At 42.9% G+C, this 21302-nt stretch overlaps 2 protein-coding genes across 7 annotated transcripts in view; both read right to left on the bottom strand.

Annotated features, from left to right (window-relative positions):
- Window positions 1-16141, bottom strand: part of CKAP5 (cytoskeleton associated protein 5) — a 53683-nt gene extending 37542 nt beyond the window's left edge. For 2 of the 3 annotated variants that reach the window (XM_054826361.1, XM_054826364.1), the window contains exons 1-5: window positions 16033-16141; window positions 5359-5450; window positions 4629-4822; window positions 3296-3502; window positions 637-808 (exon numbers count right to left, since the gene is read on the bottom strand). In XM_054826361.1, the coding sequence (XP_054682336.1) occupies window positions 637-808; window positions 3296-3502; window positions 4629-4822; window positions 5359-5415 (630 nt within the window). In that variant the 5' untranslated portion in view covers window positions 5416-5450; window positions 16033-16141. Of the gene's footprint in view, window positions 1-636; window positions 809-3295; window positions 3503-4628; window positions 4823-5358; window positions 5451-12048; window positions 12075-16032 lie in introns of those variants that run through there. The other variant, XM_054826363.1, reaches the window with a different exon arrangement.
- A 3660-nt stretch (window positions 16142-19801) lies between these two features.
- LRP4 (LDL receptor related protein 4) overlaps window positions 19802-21302 on the bottom strand; it is a 79889-nt gene continuing 78388 nt past the window's right edge. For 3 of the 4 annotated variants that reach the window (XM_054827637.1, XM_054827638.1, XM_054827639.1), the window contains exon 38: window positions 19802-20951. In XM_054827637.1, coding sequence (XP_054683612.1) covers window positions 20616-20951 — 336 coding nt within the window. In that variant the 3' untranslated portion in view covers window positions 19802-20615. The remainder of the gene's footprint in view (window positions 20952-21302) is intronic. The other variant, XM_054827640.1, reaches the window with a different exon arrangement.

The raw sequence follows: 21302 nt of genomic DNA, 5'->3' as shown, positions 1-21302 counted from the left end.
CATTTGATAAAATTGTTTGTTTTTTTTAAACAATACCTTTTCCCAGCAAGTTACTGCTTTCCACCAGAACACAATTAACTCAAGTGGGTAGGAGGGAAGGATGCATAAGTAATTTGTAAAGTTTTAAAATAATGGAACATTCCATCTCCAATAGCATAGTTATCCATCATAACGTAATGCCACTTCCTGAAGTGGAACAGTCACATCCTGAGCACCACCAGAACAAGTCTGAAGGGCTGTGTAGAGGAAAAAAATTTCAGGAAAAAGGAAAACTGAGAAGGAAAATGGTTGCCTTGAAGACTTTCAGTGCAGGGGTCTTTTATAAGAGTAACCATTTACCCTTGGGTTAGGTCTCCAAGAAATACCATTCTACTTCTCAAACCCCCTCCTCAGTTTCAATATGATGCTTCCCCATGCAACATCACATATATTCAGAGAAACAAAACATTGTCATGATTTCTTTACAAATGAAAAAGACTAACATTTTAGGTAAAGTTTCAGGAAGCTAAAAAAATAATGTTGCTGTTACTTAAATTCCAGCTTTGACTTTAAAAATGCCCACCACCACAGGATCAGGGAGAGTGAGCATGGAAGTATTTTCTCAAATATTTGGATACAGAACTACTTTCTGCCTACCTGAACAGAATTTATGTTCTGCAGTGGAGGTCTCAGAGCATCCCTTATCCAACGGTAGATCTCCACAGCAAGGAGTTTGGCTTCATCTCGAACAGCCTTTTCCCGAGACTCAAAAAGTTTTGGCAATACTTTAATGATTGGCTTCAGTGAGATTATTTTTGAACCAAATTCACTGAAAGTTAAAAACATGGAATCAGTGTCCAGGTAGGAACCAGAGAGTGAGCCACAAATAACAACTGGGGTGTTTTTTTCTTTAAAAAAATCATCTATGGAATGCTTCCAGTGTACATTTAGAGACTGTGTCATTTACTCAAATCATTATTATAGCTATTATTTTGTGAAGCTCCTAAGCTACTGTAAAATTTAAAGAATATTTACCCTATCATAATTACCCTCCACACCCAGCTTGGAATTACAAAATCAGGCCTCTGATATTACTTCAAAGCAGTTAATCTACTCTGCTGCTTAAATCTGTTCCCTTACCAGGGGGGTAAAAAAGAAAAAAAAGTGTCCGTAGATCAAAATTTGTATGACCTAGTTTGTTTTTTTTTTTAAATCAGATTAGAATCTCCTTCATCTATCCTTGGAGGCAAACTGCAGTAAAAGCATCAGTCACTTTTCCACTTGTTGGACCAGATTAATTATAGTGAGCCTAGGTCATCTTCACAGAAAACACACATGTTGAAATACGTACTGCTGAAAGGACACATAAATCACATTTCCCCAGCCAATCACTCTTCCCTGTCAGCAGATTCTACATCTTGTTGAACTTAATAAATTAAACTTTCTTTTTCAATCACTGCTGAATGAAAACAAGAACTTTCTTTTCATACTCATAGTAAAGGTAACTGCTACAATTCTTAAAACAACATATCTAAAGCACTTCAGAAGCCATAATTTTTTCGTGATTCAGAAGCATTTCTTTTCCTTAAGAATTCTGAACTAACCTTTCCAATCACACTTTTCCTTCTGCTTCCCTCTAATAAAGTACCACATGAAAAAGCTAGTAAAAATGGCTGCTCAGGAACTAAAACTTACTTACATGTCTCACTTTCTAAGAATTTTAGTGGTAAATATTTTATTGCCAAGCCCACTCTGAGAAACAGTAAGTATTAAAACCTGCAAGAGGTTCCAGTCTTAGAAACAACACAACTTAAATGCTAAATACGAGCAAATGAGTTGCCTAAGATTTTTATTTTTCTACCAAGACTCAAAAAAGTTTATTAGGAAAAGTGCCTATGCAAATTCTCTTTTCTTCTCTAATTCATATAACATTACCTAATTCATGCAACAACACAAGAAAGAACAGAAACCTTAGCACAAGATAAAAACTATCAGAAGCTAAACTAGTTATGCACTCAAGTTACCCACCTAGGTACAATACAGACACATTTTGTTATCAATGCAGAAACCCTGTCAAAGCACAAGACAAATTTAGGTAGCAACACAGCTCAGACGTAGAAGATGAAGGTTAAGGCAACTGGGCTCCATGAGAGAATTTGATATTGCCATCTCAAAGGTAATAAAATACTGCATACAAAAAAATAGGCAGATGTGGCACATTTTATACATATAGTTAGTTGAAAGACATTGAGGAAGATTAAGCATGTTTCTAATTACACTGTACTGTTAAAAGGACATTTGATTAGCTAAGGCAATTTAAAATAGCTAAAATATATTCTTAAATATGGGACAGTAGTTTCACTTAGTAGAAGCACAGGTAATGTGCTAAGCCCAATGCTTTCTTTTGACTTTTATTACGGAAGCCTGAAAGAATTAGTTTAATAAGGACCACGTATGCATCAGCAAGTTCTCTAAAAATACCTAGCAGAAGACACTCTCCATCTAGATTATACAATTGTCACATGAACTACTTCTCTCAGCAAAAAAGTACTCTGTCCACTAATACCAAAATTATCTGTTTCATTTTAAATAATAAAAAATAATCTAATGGACAGTGAATTATATTTACACACAAAGTATAAGAATTTGATAAAACCTCAGTATTTTTCATTCAACTCAAACATACTTGAAGTGAAACAAAAAAAGATGTTCCAAATCTAATCTTGAAGGCAACTAACCCATCTTACATTGGATTTGATTTTTAGGGAGCATTATCAGCTTTTCTTTTTAATAAAGAAATTATTATATGGACAATGGAAACTTACTGTGCAATAAACTTTTTTCTTTTTTTCCTTTCTTCCAAAAACACACATAGCATACCCAATTAAAGATGCTCACAACAGTGAGGAAAACAGTGTGGGGTTGGGTTTTTTTTGTTTGTTTGGTTGGTTTTTTTTGAAGACTACATTTTCATTTTCCTATGAGTGAGTTTATTTCAGCTATTCAGAAGAGAAGCTCCACAGTCTGGAACAAGACACACTAATCCTGCCCTTCTTTCAGAGGTCCATTGTGAAAATGGAAGTTTGGATCACTGTAGTTCATTGCAACTGTTTACCAAGATGCAGCTCGTACAACAAAGACATCCCTCACATCTGACAGATCCCATGATGCTCTCAACTGTTGTTGTCAAAAAAATATCAGTTCAGTAAAGATACATCCTATTCAACAACAACAAGGGCCTGCTAAAAAAACTTGAGCAACAAATTAGATTCTACATACTGCTAGGGTGGGGAAGAACTGAAAACTAAAAGCTTACCTTAGTGCTTTCCTCAGGGTCTCTATACACGCTACTATGATTTTCGGGTTTTTGTTGTCCAGACCCTTTAGTAATTCTTCTTGTACTGTCTCTCCTTTCTCAATTTCTATATACATTAGACATATATCTAGACCCAGCTCTTTTGCTCTGGCTTTTGGCTGATTGAACACTTTATTTACAACTCCAGATGCTACTTCTCCTGTTGTCCTGAAAGATGAGAGAGTGTTACTCTTGGAATACTTAAGTGAATTAGGCATTCTATACCATTATCCACAGATAAAAGCACACACAAACCATGGATTAAAACTCAGCAAGTCCTCATATAACGGGGTAAACTTTAAGTTAACAACCTTTTGTAAGAGGTGACTTCAACCTCTAGTTTAATCAAAAGAACTCCTGCAGATGGGAGTGCTAGTTAACTTGTTCCTAATACTGGACTGCACCAGACAGTCAATAGTAGACATTTTCTTAAAAGCTTATCCATTAATATACGTTAGTTAAGGTCCACAAATAATTGCTATTTCCTGGAATTCCATAGGGTAAAGTTAACTAACATATAGCATTGGTGCATAATCTCAGCACACTATTTCATATCTATTTCAAAGCTTCCGATCAACTAAATCATTTACACCACTTTTAAATCAAGGTGTCTGGAAGTTTCTTAGGTTTTTAAACAAAGCCTTGGTTTGTTTGTTTGTTGTTTTGTTTGGTTTTGGTCTGTTTTTTTGTTTGTTTGTTTTAAGACTTATTCATTTAATCAGGTCACAAAGTCAGTAGACCAAAACACTGATCTGGTCCATTAGGTGTTTCTACTTCACCCTTGGGAGCACAAGCTATTTCATAGGGTAGACAACAGTGAAATACTAAGAAACTTCCTGTGAAGAAATTGGCAGGTATGAAGATTCGTATTGGTTACGCTGGATGCAACACCACATAAAAGGTAACTACATTTTATTTTATTAATGAATTACCCTAATATCTCCCTGGAAAAAAGGGCTCCATGTATGTACAGACTGTTTCAGTCAAACAAGAACAGGGATTCCAGTTCACAGCACCTATACCATCAAATTACTGATTCACTTTATCATTTCAGAAATCTTTACTACTGCCTTCAATAGTTTCTTCGAATATTGTAAGCAATTTCTAACAAGTTAATATGCACATGGAGACCATCTACAAGGAAAGCCTACCATTTGGCAAATTCTCTGGATCAGAAAGCAAGTTCTGCTCTCAACAGTAAAGTCAGAATTGTTATGGCCACTGTACAGCCTCTCTCAGAGAGGGACATCAAGCTGTCGTAGCAGCCTACCAATAGCACGAAAAGGATACTTACTTCCCAGCTACATGAGCATTTTCAACATAAGCAAGTGCTGCTTCCAGGCCTTTCAACTGAGCCACTGCATTGGAATCTGTCACAAACTTTTTTATCAATCCAAGATACTTGGACCATTCGGGACTCTTTTCATCATCTATCTTCTGGAAGAGCTTAAGGGCTTCTTCATAACCATTTAATCTGGCTTTCCACAGCTGGAAGCAGAAATCAGACATTCAAAGGTTGTGCTAGTACAATCTTAACTCACCAATTTCATAAAATACTTCAGTCATAGTTGAAAGTGTGCTCAGTAAACTGGCATCTGCAAGATTTCTCTTCAATGACTATGTGAATAACATGCAACAGGACAAAATACTCATTCTTCTCCTGCCAAGAATGATCTGGCTAGAGAGATGCCAGTCTTCCCCACTACTCTTCATAAGCTCTAACAATCATTGATGAGTACGTGGGAGCCCAACAATAGTTTCAGCTACAGATGAGTAATTTCTCTGTATGAATGAGTGCACTGATCTTTCAGCGCACATGCTTAGGCCATACAGATTATCATGCTACTAAATTCTGCTTAATAAATATTATTCAGCCTCTAGGTTGGCTAGAACTGATGCAGTTTCAGACCGCACTGTGCAGCTGATGAGATTACCTAACTATGGTGTAATTATACAGAGGAGTACCACAGAATCACAACAGCAGAGACATACAGCAAGCCAAACCGGAAAACAAGATTTCCTACCTTGTGTTCACATTTCTGGTCAACAGGCAGTTTCATCCACTCACTGTCGTCCCCCATTGTAATTCAGGTTCTCTCTATAATTACAGTAATTCCTGTGGAGATAGAAAGAAGTTAGAACATGGAAAAATACATGTGAGGTGCTACCTGCAACATACTTCTACTTAAAGACAATTCTGTAGCAAATCTATTGCTAATGCACAACTCACTCTCCCAAGCTTGTAATTATATTTAGATATGCATTAACAAGACTAGACCACTATTCTGTTAGCCCTGGAAGGCTACCAGAAGCCATTAAAAGTTAGAGAGCAGTGCAATTTGTACTATTTCAGACACTAGAAGTCTCAATCTGCGAAAGTTTTAGTAAGCCAAGAAGGCATGCAGAATATAAGAATTCTGAAGTGAATTAGAAGAATTAGAAAGTAGAAACAATTCTAAGCTTGAGAAGGAATGTGCTATCATTAAGGTGCTAAAATGAAATGAGTACCCATCAACACTAGAAAACTGACTTTTGCTGACACATGCTTTCAGCAACAGGTGCCATGAATCAGTGTCAAAATATAATTGGGTGTTAGTGTAAGGACAGCCATTTTAACAACTTTACAAACAGCACAACTGAAATGAACAGTACTGCAAGAGGAACAAATGCCATTTTTGCAAGGTGGCCACTTTATGCCCTAATTCTAATGTAGCTAGCATCAGCAATTGTCAACAAGAGATCAATTTTTACCACACCTAGGGCTCAAATCCTTATTCATTCAAGTTCCTAAGTGTTTTCCTCCTTCCCCTCCACCCTCTTTCCTTTTTATTAAAATAGGAATACTGACCATTAGGGTGTGAGAGATGAGACCTCAGGCTCAATGCCCATCTCAGACATATTGTACAAATAACCTGACTGCTCAGAGAATAACAAGAGAATATGCCTGATGCGGGAGATCAGCAAAATGAAAATAACAGCAGCAGCAATGAGAGGGCTCCCAACATTTATACAAACAAACAAAATCAAACCAGAGAAGGAGTAACACATTCTGGCATATCAGTTTGAATGCACAGACAAAGATGACCAAAACTCTAAAAACTGGCCAGCATATACAACAGTTAGTCACTACAGGCAAATAAATACACCATACTTGCAGAATATTCCTAATGCAAATTCAGCCTATGTAGGTTAAAGTATGCAGCTTCGCTGGCAAAGTATTTCACCTAATGCACAAAGGCTCTCCGCAGAAAATTAACCCTTAGAATTAGGGGTATAAGTTAACATAAGCAAGTTCTCCAAAGCTTTCTGTCAGCCACACAACACTAACATACAGCTAACTCAACAGCTAGATTAGGCTAGTTCACAATAAAAATCTTTTTTTTTTCTCCTTCCTGGATTAGAAGATAATTAAAAAAAGAACAACCCAACCCCCCAATATTTAAAAAAACCCAAAACCCCAAAAAACCAAAACCCCAAACTCCCACCAGCTACCACCACATGCAGACCAAACTACACTAAACTTACATTAAATATTTATAAATTCCTATGGATGTTAATTCTGTTCTCCCTACAATTGCATAAACCTACTGATTTGCCCAATGGCAAGATAATGAAAGCCAATGTCAAGACAGAAGTTGACTACACATATAAACAAACATATTCAAGCATTATTATGCTTTGTCCTTCTCATTTCACTAACAGTGATGTGGACACTTTCTCTTGACATCAGCACAGTGGTACTGAGAGATTTATTTTTTTCAGCAAAAAAGGCAAAAAAAATCATTAAGAGGGCAAACAATGAGGACTTAATTAACCCCTAGAACTATAAACCATTGAGAATGAAGGGATCCCTCTGCTTATCATGTAAGAAACAGTACACAGAAGTAAGGCTACCTAAAGCCCATTCAATTGAACCGTTAATTCTGGTACACTATCTTTTTAAGTGTACAACTTACTAAAAAGGTTCTGGGTTAAATACCGGTCACACCATTCCGCCATGTCAGGAATTACAAGGAAAAGGTAATCTGATTGAAAAGTTACAATGAAAATAAAACTTAAGCTTTGAAATGCCATACCAAAACCAAATAATCACAAGATGTCGACAGAGCAAGTGAGTTACTACATCTTTTTTGTATCAAAATCCCAACAGCCTTTTGCAACACAGCGCCCTTTCATCTGTTTAAACTCTTCTGAAACTCTACTGCTTTCTTTTTCTCTGCCCAAATCTCTCATTTGTTCTCTTATCCCTTCCTTCAGCCTACTGAAGGACAGAGTTCAAAATGAAATACAAATCAACAGTCTCCTGATTCAAATTCAATGCATTTTACCTATTTAAAAAAAAAACAAAAGCAAATACACCCCCAAAGAAAACAACACCCCCCCCCCCCAAAAGCAAGACACTCATGGCAAAAATGGAGGTGGGGATAAAACTATATGTAGCTCTATGACTGTGATGCTTTCTCTCCAAAAGAAAAAAATGAAACTGCATTCACATTAAAAACTTTTCAAATAGTTCACCTACTGAAGGATGCAGGAATGCCTTAACGTGAATGCGGTTACAGCGGCAGACGTCCTTCTGTCACCCAAGTTAGCTCTGCAGCCAAGCACCATCAGGAAAGACGCAGCTTTGCCAGCATAAGCTGTGTTTGCATCAGGAATTACATAATCTTAACATACCAGTATAGAAATAATGGGGTACTCGCCCAGTGTGGATGCAAGATGACAAATAGCTACAGCCATCTTTTCCTGAACTCACACGTGCCTTTGTCCAGAATAAATAGAGTGAACTTAATAGGAAATTAGATAGTTCCAAATCTTGCTCAGAAACTTGGAGGTAACTCAAACTATTACCTGTCTATATCATTTTGTTGAGGAAAACATAAGGAACCAACATAAGGACAATAGTTATTCACAAAGAAAATAGAAAAAGAAATAAAGCACTAACACACCTGCCAGCAGCAGAAACACCAAAATAAAGAGTTTTGGCACCTGTACTAAGACAGACCTCCGTCTACACCCTGATCATTTAGAAAACTGTCAGCAACATGAACTTCCTACCTCAACAATAAAAAGAAACACTTTCTTTACAGAAATCTGTTCCACCACAGCAAATCTTATTGTAGGACAGCAACTACCTTACTACAATCCTAAAGTCAGGAGCAACTCATTAAAAAGGCTTGTCCATTGCAAGGGTAATACTGATTTACAAGTATTTTTACCCTTACACATACACAACAGTTCATCGCTATAAAATGCAACCTCTTGCTTTTACACTCTAGTGATGTGTTACAGAAACTAGAAGAAAAGGATCTAGGATTTCCCTTCCCAACATCACGATGCACTCAACTTGGTGGGGAACACACCTGATGGGACAGACACGAAGAGGGGAGATGGATGCCTATGAAACGGTGTATTTTCTCACCCATGTTTTTCAGTCTCAAGTCAGTTCCCCTACTATTTTTAGTCTTTAACATCTACAATGGTTACTTCAATTACAAAATGGGTTAAGTTGCCTTCTGTGCTGAATCTGGCATATAAAAATAGCGGTAAAATTATACTTCCCCTCCCCCCAATAACTCACAAATCTCTTTAGAACAGTTTATCAGAAAGTATTCCACTGTCACGGAGGGAGAGCTCCTCCTTAAATATCCCATCTTCCTAGCTTCAACACTGCTCACACCTGTCCTTATGTCAAGATCTTATACTGTCCACATCTTGCACTTACCAGAATAAGAGACTGTTGTTTCTCCCTTCAATTAAGTTACTGGGTTCTGTTCAGAGAATATCCCACATGTGACAAAAAGCGGAGGTTTTTTGGGGTTTTTTTTTCTGTGTTTTTTTTTTTTTAAAAAAAAGCTTCTTTGCAAAGATATGTAAACCTTCAGCCATTACTTCTCAACATCCAAATAGCAAGTAGCCTCATTATACAATAATGCAGCTAAATTATGGTATTACTAGTGAATTTGCAGCAATGAAGTGTTTGACCTACATAGCTTTCTTGTTACCACCACTTAGAACAAACAGATTTAAGTTTTTCAGTAACAATACTCATATTGGTAGAATCCAAAAAACAAGACCTCCAAAGTGACTGAACCACCAAAATAAGTTTTGAGAGAGAGGTTTGTTATTAAATGTGGTCAATACAACATTTTCAAAAGCAAGTCAGCTGAGGAATCTGCAGAGGAGATGAATAACAAATCCTCCCTGACAGTTCTTGGCAGGACAAGTTCTTATATTATGGAGCAGTGAGAAAACGAAGACCGTCAAGGAAAGAATAGGATATCTTTCAAAGGGAGACCATGCAAAAGCAGCAAGAGGAGAAAATATTTACAAGGCAGCACAAATGCAAGAATTTCAAATGTAAAAGTGAGAATTCCCCACTGAATATAAATAAGTTTAAGAAACAAATTTATTAACACAGTAAGAGATTATGTGAAAGTGTCAATACATTAAAGTTTGGATTAACCACGCACTGCTCTGAACAGCTCCTACTCAGCTTCTAAATAAATACTTTCTCTGACACAATTTTTGAGGGTTGAATAGCATCAGCCTTACAGCTTCATAGTATGGGGTACTGCTAAAGAAAAAAAAAAAACACATCAGCGTAAACATCCTGAAATTTAAATGTTTTATTTTGAAGCATACATTTATCACCTATCATTACATTTTAATGTAAAGTTTCAGCTTCCAGACCATTTTCTATAGAAAATGTGCAATGGCAAACTAGGAAGCCATTTTACGCTAAACAAAACCAGATGTTTACTGATACTGATTGTCCACTTCTCCCCACTCACTTCCACCTATTGAACATCACTGTTGCACAAGAATGGTATCAAGCATTTTGCTATTTTGAAAGCTTATCAAAAACTTCACTCAAAAGAGTAAGTTCTGAGAAAGCAAGACAGGCCTTTTTAAAGGGAAAAAAAAATGTTTGATATATTCCTAATACAGTAAGGCACATGCTTGGAGAGCGTAAAGCTGTATGTCACATTTCAGTGAAACTATACTTCTCAGTAGAAAGTTCTCTGTCACAGTTTTCTTAGCAGAAAGAATTTTTGTTTGTTTAATGGCAGTTTTGGGTCATATTTGCTCTTCGGCTCTGAAAAGATAAAGTTTCGCTTTCTCAGAAGTTTAGCACAGCATGTTTTCAGTATTTGCCAGCTAAACCTTCTCATTAGATACAACAAAGTAGCTCAGAAGAAAAGGTTGAAAAATTCAAGTAATCATAGTTAAATTTTCATTTGAAACAACACCTAGACATACTAAGTATTTTGAAGAGCACACAAATCTAAGAACCATAGCCTAATCAAGTCAGTGAAATAATGCAATGTGTAAGTTCCACATAATCAAGAGGCAAACTGAAGTCTAGCTAACAATCCTGAACTACAGATAATTGCAAAAGTAGCAGAGACTCAGAAGAACTTTCAGTCCAACTATAAATGTTCTTTCCAGCTTCAGTCCACATATCTTTTGATGTCAGACAAAAGAACAAGAGGTTAAAAAAAACCCACAAAAGATTACTTGCTGCTTAGGCAACAAAAATTTCCTAGGATTTTAAAGGTTGGCATTTTCAAGTAAAAGATGAGTTGGAAGTTGTGAGATACACAGACTCTTGATGAAAGGAAAGCAGGACCTCAGAATAATGAAAAAATAGGAGAAATGCATGCTAAAAAGTAATTGTTTTGCAGATCGTAGAGTTGATGGCAGCTGAGAGAAGCTACTACTTCAGCAGCAGTGAAATGACATTCAAGAATAAACAGCATTAAGTTCTCTCTTGCCTGCCCTAACTCACACATCCTAACTCAGCTCAGTGACATCTTAATAGCACAAATGGCAAGTTAGTGGTAAGGGAGATAGAAACTTAATTTCTCTGGAAAAAATATTTTAATACATGTTCTCTGAAAGTAACTGAGGCTGTTCTTTTCCATGTGCCTAAAAGTGAGAGACAATGCAAAATAAACTGACCTTCTGCTACAGCTAAGAGCAAAAGCTATTTCTTACTGCATGGGTAAGCCTGGAGTGAAGCCAGTCTTACAGAGCAGAGAAGGGCAAGAGGGAAAAGAGCAACCCACAGGCAAGTTTGTGTGTACCGAGCGTGGCCGGCTAGAGTGAAAGATATCAGTGGGGCCGTGCTTATTAGCTGCAAACTCCCCCATCCCTTACAGTGTTTACAAAGCTCAGGCATGGAAAGGCTCATGTGATGTTCTTTGAAAGGATGGCCTGAACTGCTCATGAAGGAAAGCTCTCGAGGAGACATCACACTCCACGACCGACCACTAGTTCCCTCCTCCTCCAAGGCAAGCACCCTCCAACACGGCAGCACGGCCCTCCCTCTCCCCCGACTAGCGGCGCCCCCGCCATCCCCAGCACCTTCCAGAAAAGCACCCCTCCACTTCTGCATGATCCACCGCGGCTCCCCGCCCGCAGCCCCAGATGTCCTCGTCCTCCTCCTCCTCTCCCCCGCCACCGCGGACCCCACCTCCCCCGCACGCCGCAGCCCGGAGGTTTCCAGTTCCGCGGCAGCACCGGCAGCGGGTATCTGGCAGCAGGCCGCGGCCGGGGCTCAGGGCAGCGGCGGGCCGGCAGCGGCGGAGCAGGCCGCCCGTCCGGCATTGTTTCTGCTCGCCGCCCCCGCCCGAGGGCCGGGCCCAGCCCCGCAAGCGCCGCCGCCGCGCACCGCCCGCGCTGCTCGCCGGGCCTCGCCGGACACTCACCCTGACAGCTCCGGGCCGGCTCCGCGGCAACGGCGGGCGGGGAACCGCGGGGCGGGCTGGGCCGGGTAAAGCCCCTCCCCGCCGGCGGGCGGGGCTCGGGGCGCCGCGGCCGCACCTGGGCGGGGAGCCGGCCCGCGCCGGGGCCAGACAAAGGCGGGCAGGGCAGGGCAGCGCCAGGCTCCCGGCCCCACCGCGCTCCCCCCACGGCAGCCCCGGGCACATCGCACCCCCCTTCCCTCCCCTCCTCCACAGCCCGGCCCCCGCGGAGGAGCCCTCCCCCGCGGGGATCGGACACGCGTCCCCCGACGATACCAGTGCGTAGGCAGCTGCGGGCGCCCCTCGGCCCTCCCGGCGGCTGCGGTGCCCGCCCCTGCGGCTGGGGCCACCGGACCGCGGTGGCCAACGACCAGCTTGGCCCGCCAGGCCTGCTGTTCTCGTAAGTCGCACCCCTGAACGCCCATATCCGTCAGAACAATTATTCTTGTAACAGAGGTAGCTGTGGTCACATCTGAACATGTAGTAGACATGATGGCCACCATCATCCAGCAACCCCTAATTGAAGAAGGGAGCAGTTCTGAAAACCGACAGGAGGAACAAGGCCTGCCACGAAGAACAAGAAACCCAGCACCTTCCAAAGGAGGTAGCAAAGGAATGAATAGCCTGGCACCATACCATCATCGCATTTAATGTTCTGCTGTGAGATGTGTAATGACAGTGCTCTGGTGGAACCAATCCATCAGCAATCTCTCTAGCCCATCGCCTGACATTTTGAGATGCCTTTTATACAGTGACAACAGCAATTGAAGAAGCTGGTATGGTGGAACCTGGGTGTCAATAGCTTCCTCCTGAGAAGCAATATGATGCAAGGCTGTGTTTCTTCAGACATCTTTTTAGCTAGCTGACGATAGAAGCCTCTAATAGACACTGCAGCACCAGCAATGCTCCCCACCAAATAATTGCCCAAATTACTTTTTCTACCATCTCACCCCACACACACAACTGAGAGGCATGAACATGCACAACAGCTTCTGCTTTTCAGCGTTTGACATTCACAGCAACTGAGCTGTCATAGAGACAGCCCAAAACAACACGCGACCGCTCAGGTCAAGAGGCTCTTTATTCCAACAGCAACACTGCTCACTGTGAGGCAATGTTTAATTTAAACATGAGGGTACAAGGCTTTCCTGTGTCACACTTTAGAATTCCACCCCTATAAGATGAACCATTGGAACAGTCTACAACAAAGCATCAGCAAAGGCAGCAACACCATATTGCCTTACACTACGTTGTTAGACTGAGATGCAAATGGCTTTAATGCCATCCTACTCTGGCAGAGACTTCACAAACTATTTACATTAAATAGCTTACAAATAAATTAGCAATACAAGTTTATACATGTCTTTTAAAAACCAGAAGAGGACATCTGACTGGTACTGTGGAACAGAGCACAGATAAGAAGGGGAAAAAAAGAGAACCAGAGGATCACTGACCACGACTTTGTGAACTTTCTAATTAGGCTTAACAAGTATTTATATGTCTCAAGGGTCCTTCAGGTCATATGTCCTACACAACAAAATCTTCCAAATTAGATACTTAAGATTGAGAGACAGTTATCTCTACTCCACAAAACATTCAGAGCAGTTTCTAATTGTATGTACTGTTCAAGATGTTCATAAGTGATCTATAAAAAGGGGCGAACAGAGGTGTTACAGTTTGCAGATGACACAATTAATCAGGGTAGCAAGAAAAAAAAAGGATTGACTAAAAAAGCTTAGAACATACCAAGTGACTTTCAGATGTAAATTTATCACCTAACACACCTGGTGATGCACAAGAGAGAAACAAGTCTTAACATTACATTGGAAGTCAGGTTTCCTGAGCTGACTGTGAAATGGGAACAAGACCGTACACTCACACTGATGTCTGTTAAAACAGTATTGGTTCCACCATGGCAGGCCAGGTTTTCAGAAGCACAGGTTACATAACCGGCCCATATCAGGGCAAGGACAAGAGCCAGCGTGGAAGTGAAGTCCCACCAAATACAAGTCATATGTGTGCAAGAATCAGGAATCACATTCCACTACCATGCATTCGCTTTTTTACATTTGAACATCAAATGAGAAGTCTTGCATCAGTACAGATGTAGTCTGGTTAATTTACAATGCTTCTGAAATCCAAGTTTCATTTTTTTTGTATGCAGGTATCGCATAAATAATATTTTCCATAGCAGGTCCACTAGTTAATGTTCCCAACTTTGTATTGAAGGTAGTTCTCAAGAATACATCTACAACAATTTGTTTAGAAACAGTTCATTGTACTTGAAGGCCATTTTGTTGATATATCACTCTCTTGATGATGCTTGAAAAGTTTAACCCTATTGCAACTCTTGAAGGGGGGGGGGGGGAGGGGCAGGAAAGAAGGTGCATCTATAAGTTTTAAATGGGGGAAAGCTACCAAAACAGCAAAGTTTAAAGAAACACCAAGCCTGGCTGAGGCAAGAAAGTCAAACCAAATTCTAATTTTTGCACAATCAACCGGTCTGATATTGGATACCAAAAAGTGAAAACTGTAAGGGCAATTTACACCCAGTCATTCTTCTAACTTGACCCTATCACAAAGTTTTAGTAATAGATTTTTATGAGTAGTCATTTAGAATATTTCAATATTTGAGACTCTCAGCATTTGGAAATATGCAGCTTTACAGTGTCAAACCAATTCATTGAAAGTCTATAGCAATGCTTTCTCTGATACACAAGTAATGAATAAAGAAGGTCTCCCACAGCTGGTAGCCCACAATCCTGACAACTACTCATCCCTTTCTCATCTGCAGATGCCAACTTTAACAGCATTGCAGTTTAGCAGTAGTACTAGAAGATATAACACTAAACACAAAATAATAAGTCAGCAAAAAAAAATTGCAGCATAATTACATAGCTGATACACAGTGAACACAAATCAGTTAGAAAATTTCAGTAGATGAGTTTGTGATTTTTTTATTTTATTTTTAGAACAGAGTTCAGGTCAGCTTAAGCTGCACAGAAGTTTCATTCCTCAGCCTCTGCTATGCAACACTTTGGGTCTCTCACTGATAGAAATCCAAATTCAGGAGGAAAACCCCCTGCACACCAACCTGAAGGCTACTATCTTAAGAAGAATCACAAGACTCCAACTCAGAAACAGAATGAAACGAAATACAGAGGAGGGGGACCCACATTCCTGCTCAGACCCTCTTCACACACACTAGAAAAGATTCAACAGGAAGGACCTCCTGGTGAGGGACCCTGGAGATCCAAGCCTAACACCTGCACCCAACGAGCTGTAGAAATGGAGATGAGCTCATGCCTTTCACTTTAAAATTGGAATCACCTCAGGGAACATTTTCCCCAGGTCATTTTAGAGAGGAAACCGATCCTGCACGCAGCCTCCCCGAAACGCACGCTTGGGGCACAGAAGATCCCAGGTGGGCGTTAGGAAAGGGCCGAGACCCGTTCCCTCACCAGGCCCGGGCCCGCCCCGCCTGCCGCCTCCCAGGCAAGGCCCCAGCAGCTCCCAACCGCGCCTGGGCCCACAGTGATGACACGAAGGAGGCGACCGCGGCAGAGCCGCCCGAGCCGCGGCTCCCTACAGGGCCCGACACCCCCCGCTCCGCAGGCGGCCTAGGCGAGCGGCGCCCCTTAAGCCTCTACAGCGCGGCGTGTTACAGGCCGCGGCCTCCCACCATTAGCAGTCGTAGCCCCCGCCCACCCCCCAGCCACAGGAGCGGCTCCAGGTGAAGCCCGCAGGCCTGGGTCGTTCCTGCGGAGGGATGTCAGCGCCGCTCAGGACCCCGTGCCTCCGCCCAGTCCCGAGGTGAGGCGGAGGAGGCTGAGGCCCGGCGGGGGAGGCTGAGGCCCACCCCACCCGCCTGTGGACCCGGTGAGCCACAGCAGAGCGCAGGAAAGGGCCGAGCCCCACCAAGGAAGGGACAACGATGGGGACACTCACCTGAGCCCCAGCGGGTCGGGCGCGGCGAGTGTCCGGCCGCTCCTCGGCGGGGTTTGAAATCACTAACACCGCCCGCACCTCCCAGTGTCCTCACTGCCAATTGGCCGGCGCCGGCCCCACCCACGCTCGCACCCGCTCACTTTATTGGCCCGTTTGAATCCGGCAGCGAGGACGCATGCTTGGTGCTTTCCTGAGGCGGCAGCCGCTGGCCCCGTCGGGCTCTACCGGCGCCGCGGGGAGAGCGCACCGCGATGGGGCGGCCTCGGGCGGCACCATCCGGGCCTGCGGCCTGGCACACCCCCGCTCGATGACTACCGAAGCGCGCCGGGGAGGGAAACCGCTGCATCTGCCTGCCCCGCCGTGCTGCAGGGAGACTCGGGTCCCTCAGCAGCCGCCGTGGCCCCGGTTGAGGGTGTGGGGCGGCTGCGGGGCCCGCTGTGTCCGGCAGCGGTGGCGAGAGGTGCTGGTGGCGTCGTGAGGCAGCCGTGCTGGGCCGCAGAACCCGTCACCTTTCACAAAGGGCTGGAGCAGCTCTGAGCTCAAGTTCAGTGCAGTCTTGTTAGGACCAGGGCAGCAAAGGAGCAGGAAAGGGGTTCCTGGCTGCATCCAGTCCCCTTATCACAGAATGGGCTTTCTCTTCTTCAATATGATCAGTGAGTTTGCAAGCAGTAACTGTGTGTTGGTGGAGTACAGTGTGTTTCCCCCCCCTTTGTTTCTTCACTTCAGCTGAAGCAAGCAAAGGAAAAATTCTTAGGGGTCATCAGAATAGAAGACAAGGGACAGGAGAGTGCCATCAACACAACTGCAATTAATCCTACAATGCCATCTCTCCCCACCACACTGTGTAAGCATCATCGATTTTTTTTAAAAAGGGAGGTAATTATATTTTTTGCATGACCTCAACAAAATCACTTCTGTGCTGTGCTTCAACTGTGAAATGAGCAGGAATAAAGCAAAAGTGTTTTAAATGGTTTTGGTACTTGTTTCGTCAGAAAGGAAGAGAATGGGGAAAGAGATGAGCACCAGTACTGCAGTGCCAGTTATTAGTGAATGTTTCATTCATTATTTAAATTTTTGCACCATTTGAACTCTTGGTTATAAAAAAAAAAAGCCTCAGAATTTTGAACAAAACCCCTTACAGATAAAAAACTAGCTCTTCTTCAGAGCTTTATTTTCCACTGCACAGAGGCTTGAGACCGCTACGATCCTAATACTTTCTAAAAAGAGGAACATTCTCTTCTGCTGTTGCCATGTTAAAATGGTAACAAAGAGGAAAAAAAGCAAGGTGGAGGCAGGGTGAGAGGTATTATGTGTGCGCAGGAATTTGCAAGTGTGACTGTGGATATTTGGCCCTTGATTCAAAGCCATAGGGGCAGAAGTAGCGTGTGTTACAATCAGGTTATCAAAAGAACCCAGATCCATTCCTACCTTCTTGCTTCTCTCAAATGAAGCAAAGTTGAGGTTCTGTGTGAACAGGTCTGGGAACTCCTCTTGCAGAGGAGAGTCCAAATAACATGCATGATTCACAATTAAAAGTCAGGCAGAGTGGTTAAGAAAAGCTAAATTTATATTAAATTATCATCAACCCCTAAAATACTGAACACAGTGGTTAAATAACTCCAGAAAGTCCAATGTCTCCAGTGAGTAACGTTAAAACCATTACACAGGAACACACAGAAATCACTGACATTAGCTCAGGACAGACAGGAGAGAGGTTTGCTTTTTACATATTAAATCAGTGCTCAAGAGATCATCCTCCAGTGGCCTTTCTACATTCTTAACATCCTAAGTGCAACAAGGGTCTTCTCTTCCCCAGAATGGGGAACCATGACGCACCCCACCCCCCCTTGCCCCCCCAGCAGCATCTCACTGGGGATGTCTCTAGGAAAAAGAAATTAATTTCTGCCCACCTCACTGGTAGAGGAGAGGCTGTGGGACATTTTGTTGCTTCTTTTCGCCATCATCATTTGAGGAAGGGAGCAGAGCACAGAGTGCAGTTATGAGCGGGTGTTAGGCTGGAGTGTGCAGGGTCCCTCCACAGAAGCAGCAGAGAATATTTATCAAGGTGGAAATCACAAGCACCATGAGTTGTTGAAAAGACTGACTGGGTTTTCCTTTCCATTCTGCACTTGCGACTCGGACAGCGATTATTTTGACAGGCTGACTGAACCTCAAGTGACAGGTCTGGGCAGATATTTCCCTTCACCCCTGTCCCACCTCAGGATTTTGGTGCAAACACAAGCTATTGGGGCAATCCCCTCCCTCACCCCCAAAACCTAAAGAAACCCTGCTCTCTTAGAAGTCAGAGCCCTCCTCCCCTATACAACCACTCACTCCCAGCTCTGGTGCCCCTGCCCCTACGTGTGGTTTCTGTTCAAATCTATTCTTCTGCCTACACTTGAGCCCTCTGGTGTTGTCCCTGCATGAGGCAGCTTAGACGGGCAAGGTCCGTGTCAGTGATACGCACTTCTTTATCAGTTCCCAGTTGAGTCCATGCCTCAATCCAAAAGTGCCTCTGCCCAACAAAAACAATGCTTCCCAGGCTGGAGTCAATCAAATAAATAATTAAATAAAAATCTAATTTAAAAAAAACAAAACAAAACAACAAACCTCTGGGAGTAGGGAAGAGTCCCACATTAACACAGGGAAATTTCCAAGCCTTATCTCCAGTTCATTTTCCACAGGAATATACACACCAGTCAGCCCAATGGTGCAGGTATGGACAGAGTTTCAAGCTACCTAGCCAGGTCAAAGCTGCAACCTTCCTCTTTCTGCAAAGCTACCTCCACTGTAAAAAGTACAGCCAACCTGCTGGCAACTGTCGTGTTTTTCAGGGGTAGCAGGACTGTTAGTATATGAACAAGGTTAGAGCAGAGTAGGATGGATTTTCTTTTTTTTTTTTTTTTTTTACCAGCTGGAAAAATATTGCATGGGAGATGCATCCTCCACACACCTCTAAGCCATACCCCTAGTGAATGCTGTGCTCTGTTTACACCACGGGTGGGAACGTACTTGACCTCTTCCCAGGAGATAAAGAGGTTACCGAGTTTGCCGTGAGAGATTCTTTACTGGGAAGTTCTGCTTCCAAGTATCTGGGTTAACACAATATTTTACCATGATAGCATCCACATGACTTGAGAGGTTAACACAAACCTAATTTTTGAAGAAGCATCAAGAGATATTTTCTCTACCTTTTCTCCCTTTGAACAAACAGATGACAAGAGAAGTCACGAGAATATGAAAAGGTATGCAAGCCCCAGCTCCAGATGCTGCTGGGGTGTAACTGCAAGGGTAGGACTACACCCCCTAGAGGGTAAAGGCCTTGGAGGCCAGAGAACAACTGAGGCTCATGCAGCTGATGGAAAAGTGACTTTGCAAGGAGAGCTATTTAGTGGTAACAGAAGAGCTTAAAGTGCAATTCTATCTGATAAACAACTATTTAAAATGGCCCTTACAGCTCCCCGATTATTGTCTCCTATTCTAGGTCAAATGGCCTAGTAATAAAGCAGTTCCTAACTGTCACCACTGAGCATTCTCCTGGGAAAGACTCAACCTACGAAATCTCTCTTTTCCCTCATTATGGTAATCAAAGGTCCTAAAGGCCAAAAGAATTAGGACCTTGCAGAATTGGGACTGGTGGGGACTCAGCAAATTTTCTTTTTCTTTTTTTAATGTATCAGTTTGGCAAAGGCAAGGGCAGAATTTAGTCTTGTTGAGATCCATTTCCTCCCATTAGCTCTGCAGAGCTAAGAACAATACCAATCTCTTCTTTTCTCGAGTACTGCACTCTGACTCCAGTACCCACAGGGAGCAGTTCTGAAAGGGTCATTTACTGACTCTTGTTTTTCCAGAGCAGAAACATGTTTTAACAGGAAAGGGGAGAACAGGAGCAGTGTCCACTGCCAGCAACAGACACAGTGCTCCAATCTGAGCGTTCTTTAAAGTTTTTACTAGCAGATGGGAAAGTAAGCAGTGATGCTCTCACAAAGCGAGTCACGGCAACTGTGGTTACCCTCTTTATGCCCTTAAAAGGTGACCTGATGCTGTGTCAGCATTCCCTGGAGCCCCAAAGTATACCCCATCTATTCCGAGACCTCTCTCAAGTCAGAGACCGCTCAACACAAAGCCTCAAAGAGTGCTGCTAGTGCTGGAATGACTAGGGGAACTTCTGTGACCAGGAGCTAACAATGAGGCAGCTCTGCTCTCTTCATGGGCATCAACCGTGAGCTGGACAGCACAGGACTTGCAGGTTGCCAGAGAACACAGAATCTGAACCAGATTCAGGCCAGAGGAGCCACTGCAAAAAGTTAATGTGGCAGTTTCCAGGAAAAGGGAACATATAAATAAACCACAGACAGTGAAAATGAGCCAAGAGGGTCTCTGGGTTCCAACCCACCCATCTTCCCTCTCCAACCACAACAGCACAGCTGCCCAAGCTCCTTGCTGAAAGGCAGTCAGTCTCTGGGCCCCTCGCAAGAGAGGCTGGTCTCTGTGCCCTTCCTTGCCTGGCAGGCAGAGTCCTGTCTTTTTTGTGCAGAGCAGAGGCTAGGGAGGGTACGAGCATTTCCAAAGTCACATGTACTTTAGACCTCGCTCTCTGTGGAGGGCTTGCGTTGGTGTTTCCAGCCTGTGTCTGGGAGTGAGCCACGCCGTTCAGGAGTGGCTGCTGCTGTGTTAACGCTGCTGCATTCAGACTGTTCTTCCTGTAGCAGCTGCTCAGTTTCGGTGTCATCCAGTGAACCAGAACTAGCCTGGATGGAGACCGTGTCTGTCTTCATGCAGACGTGGTCCCGGAGGATCCCTCCTCGGGAGCTCCGAATCTGCTTAAGGTCATCCCACTCGGAATCATCACTGGATAGAAGGCATATCCCCTCCACAATCTTGATTTTCTCCTTGGTGTAGCTGTGGTCAGGACCAGTCTAGGGAGCAGAAAGATGAATGAAAAAATCCAATACATCTATGGAAAAATATGTCAAAAGAGCAGAGCTGGAATGTAGACAATGAAGCAGACAAAAGGCTGGACCTCCCTGTAAACAGTCACTGGCTTTGACTGTCACAATGGCAGAACCCATTCTAAGTTTCCCTTCAGTTCTTCACCACCTGCAGACAAATCCTCCCTGCGACAGCTCTCATTCCAAACACCAGGAGCCTTCAAATCACGGAAGGGGAATGAGGATGAGCTGCCTCTTCTAATTCAACTATATATATTTTCCCTGACAGCAGGGAGTAAGAACAACACTGAGCCTAAAAAACTAATTAAAAAAAAAAAC

This window comes from Grus americana, chromosome 5 (genome assembly GCF_028858705.1).
Source record: "Grus americana isolate bGruAme1 chromosome 5, bGruAme1.mat, whole genome shotgun sequence".
Lineage (NCBI taxonomy): Eukaryota > Metazoa > Chordata > Aves > Gruiformes > Gruidae > Grus > Grus americana.
This window is presented reverse-complemented; position numbering and strand designations above follow the sequence as displayed.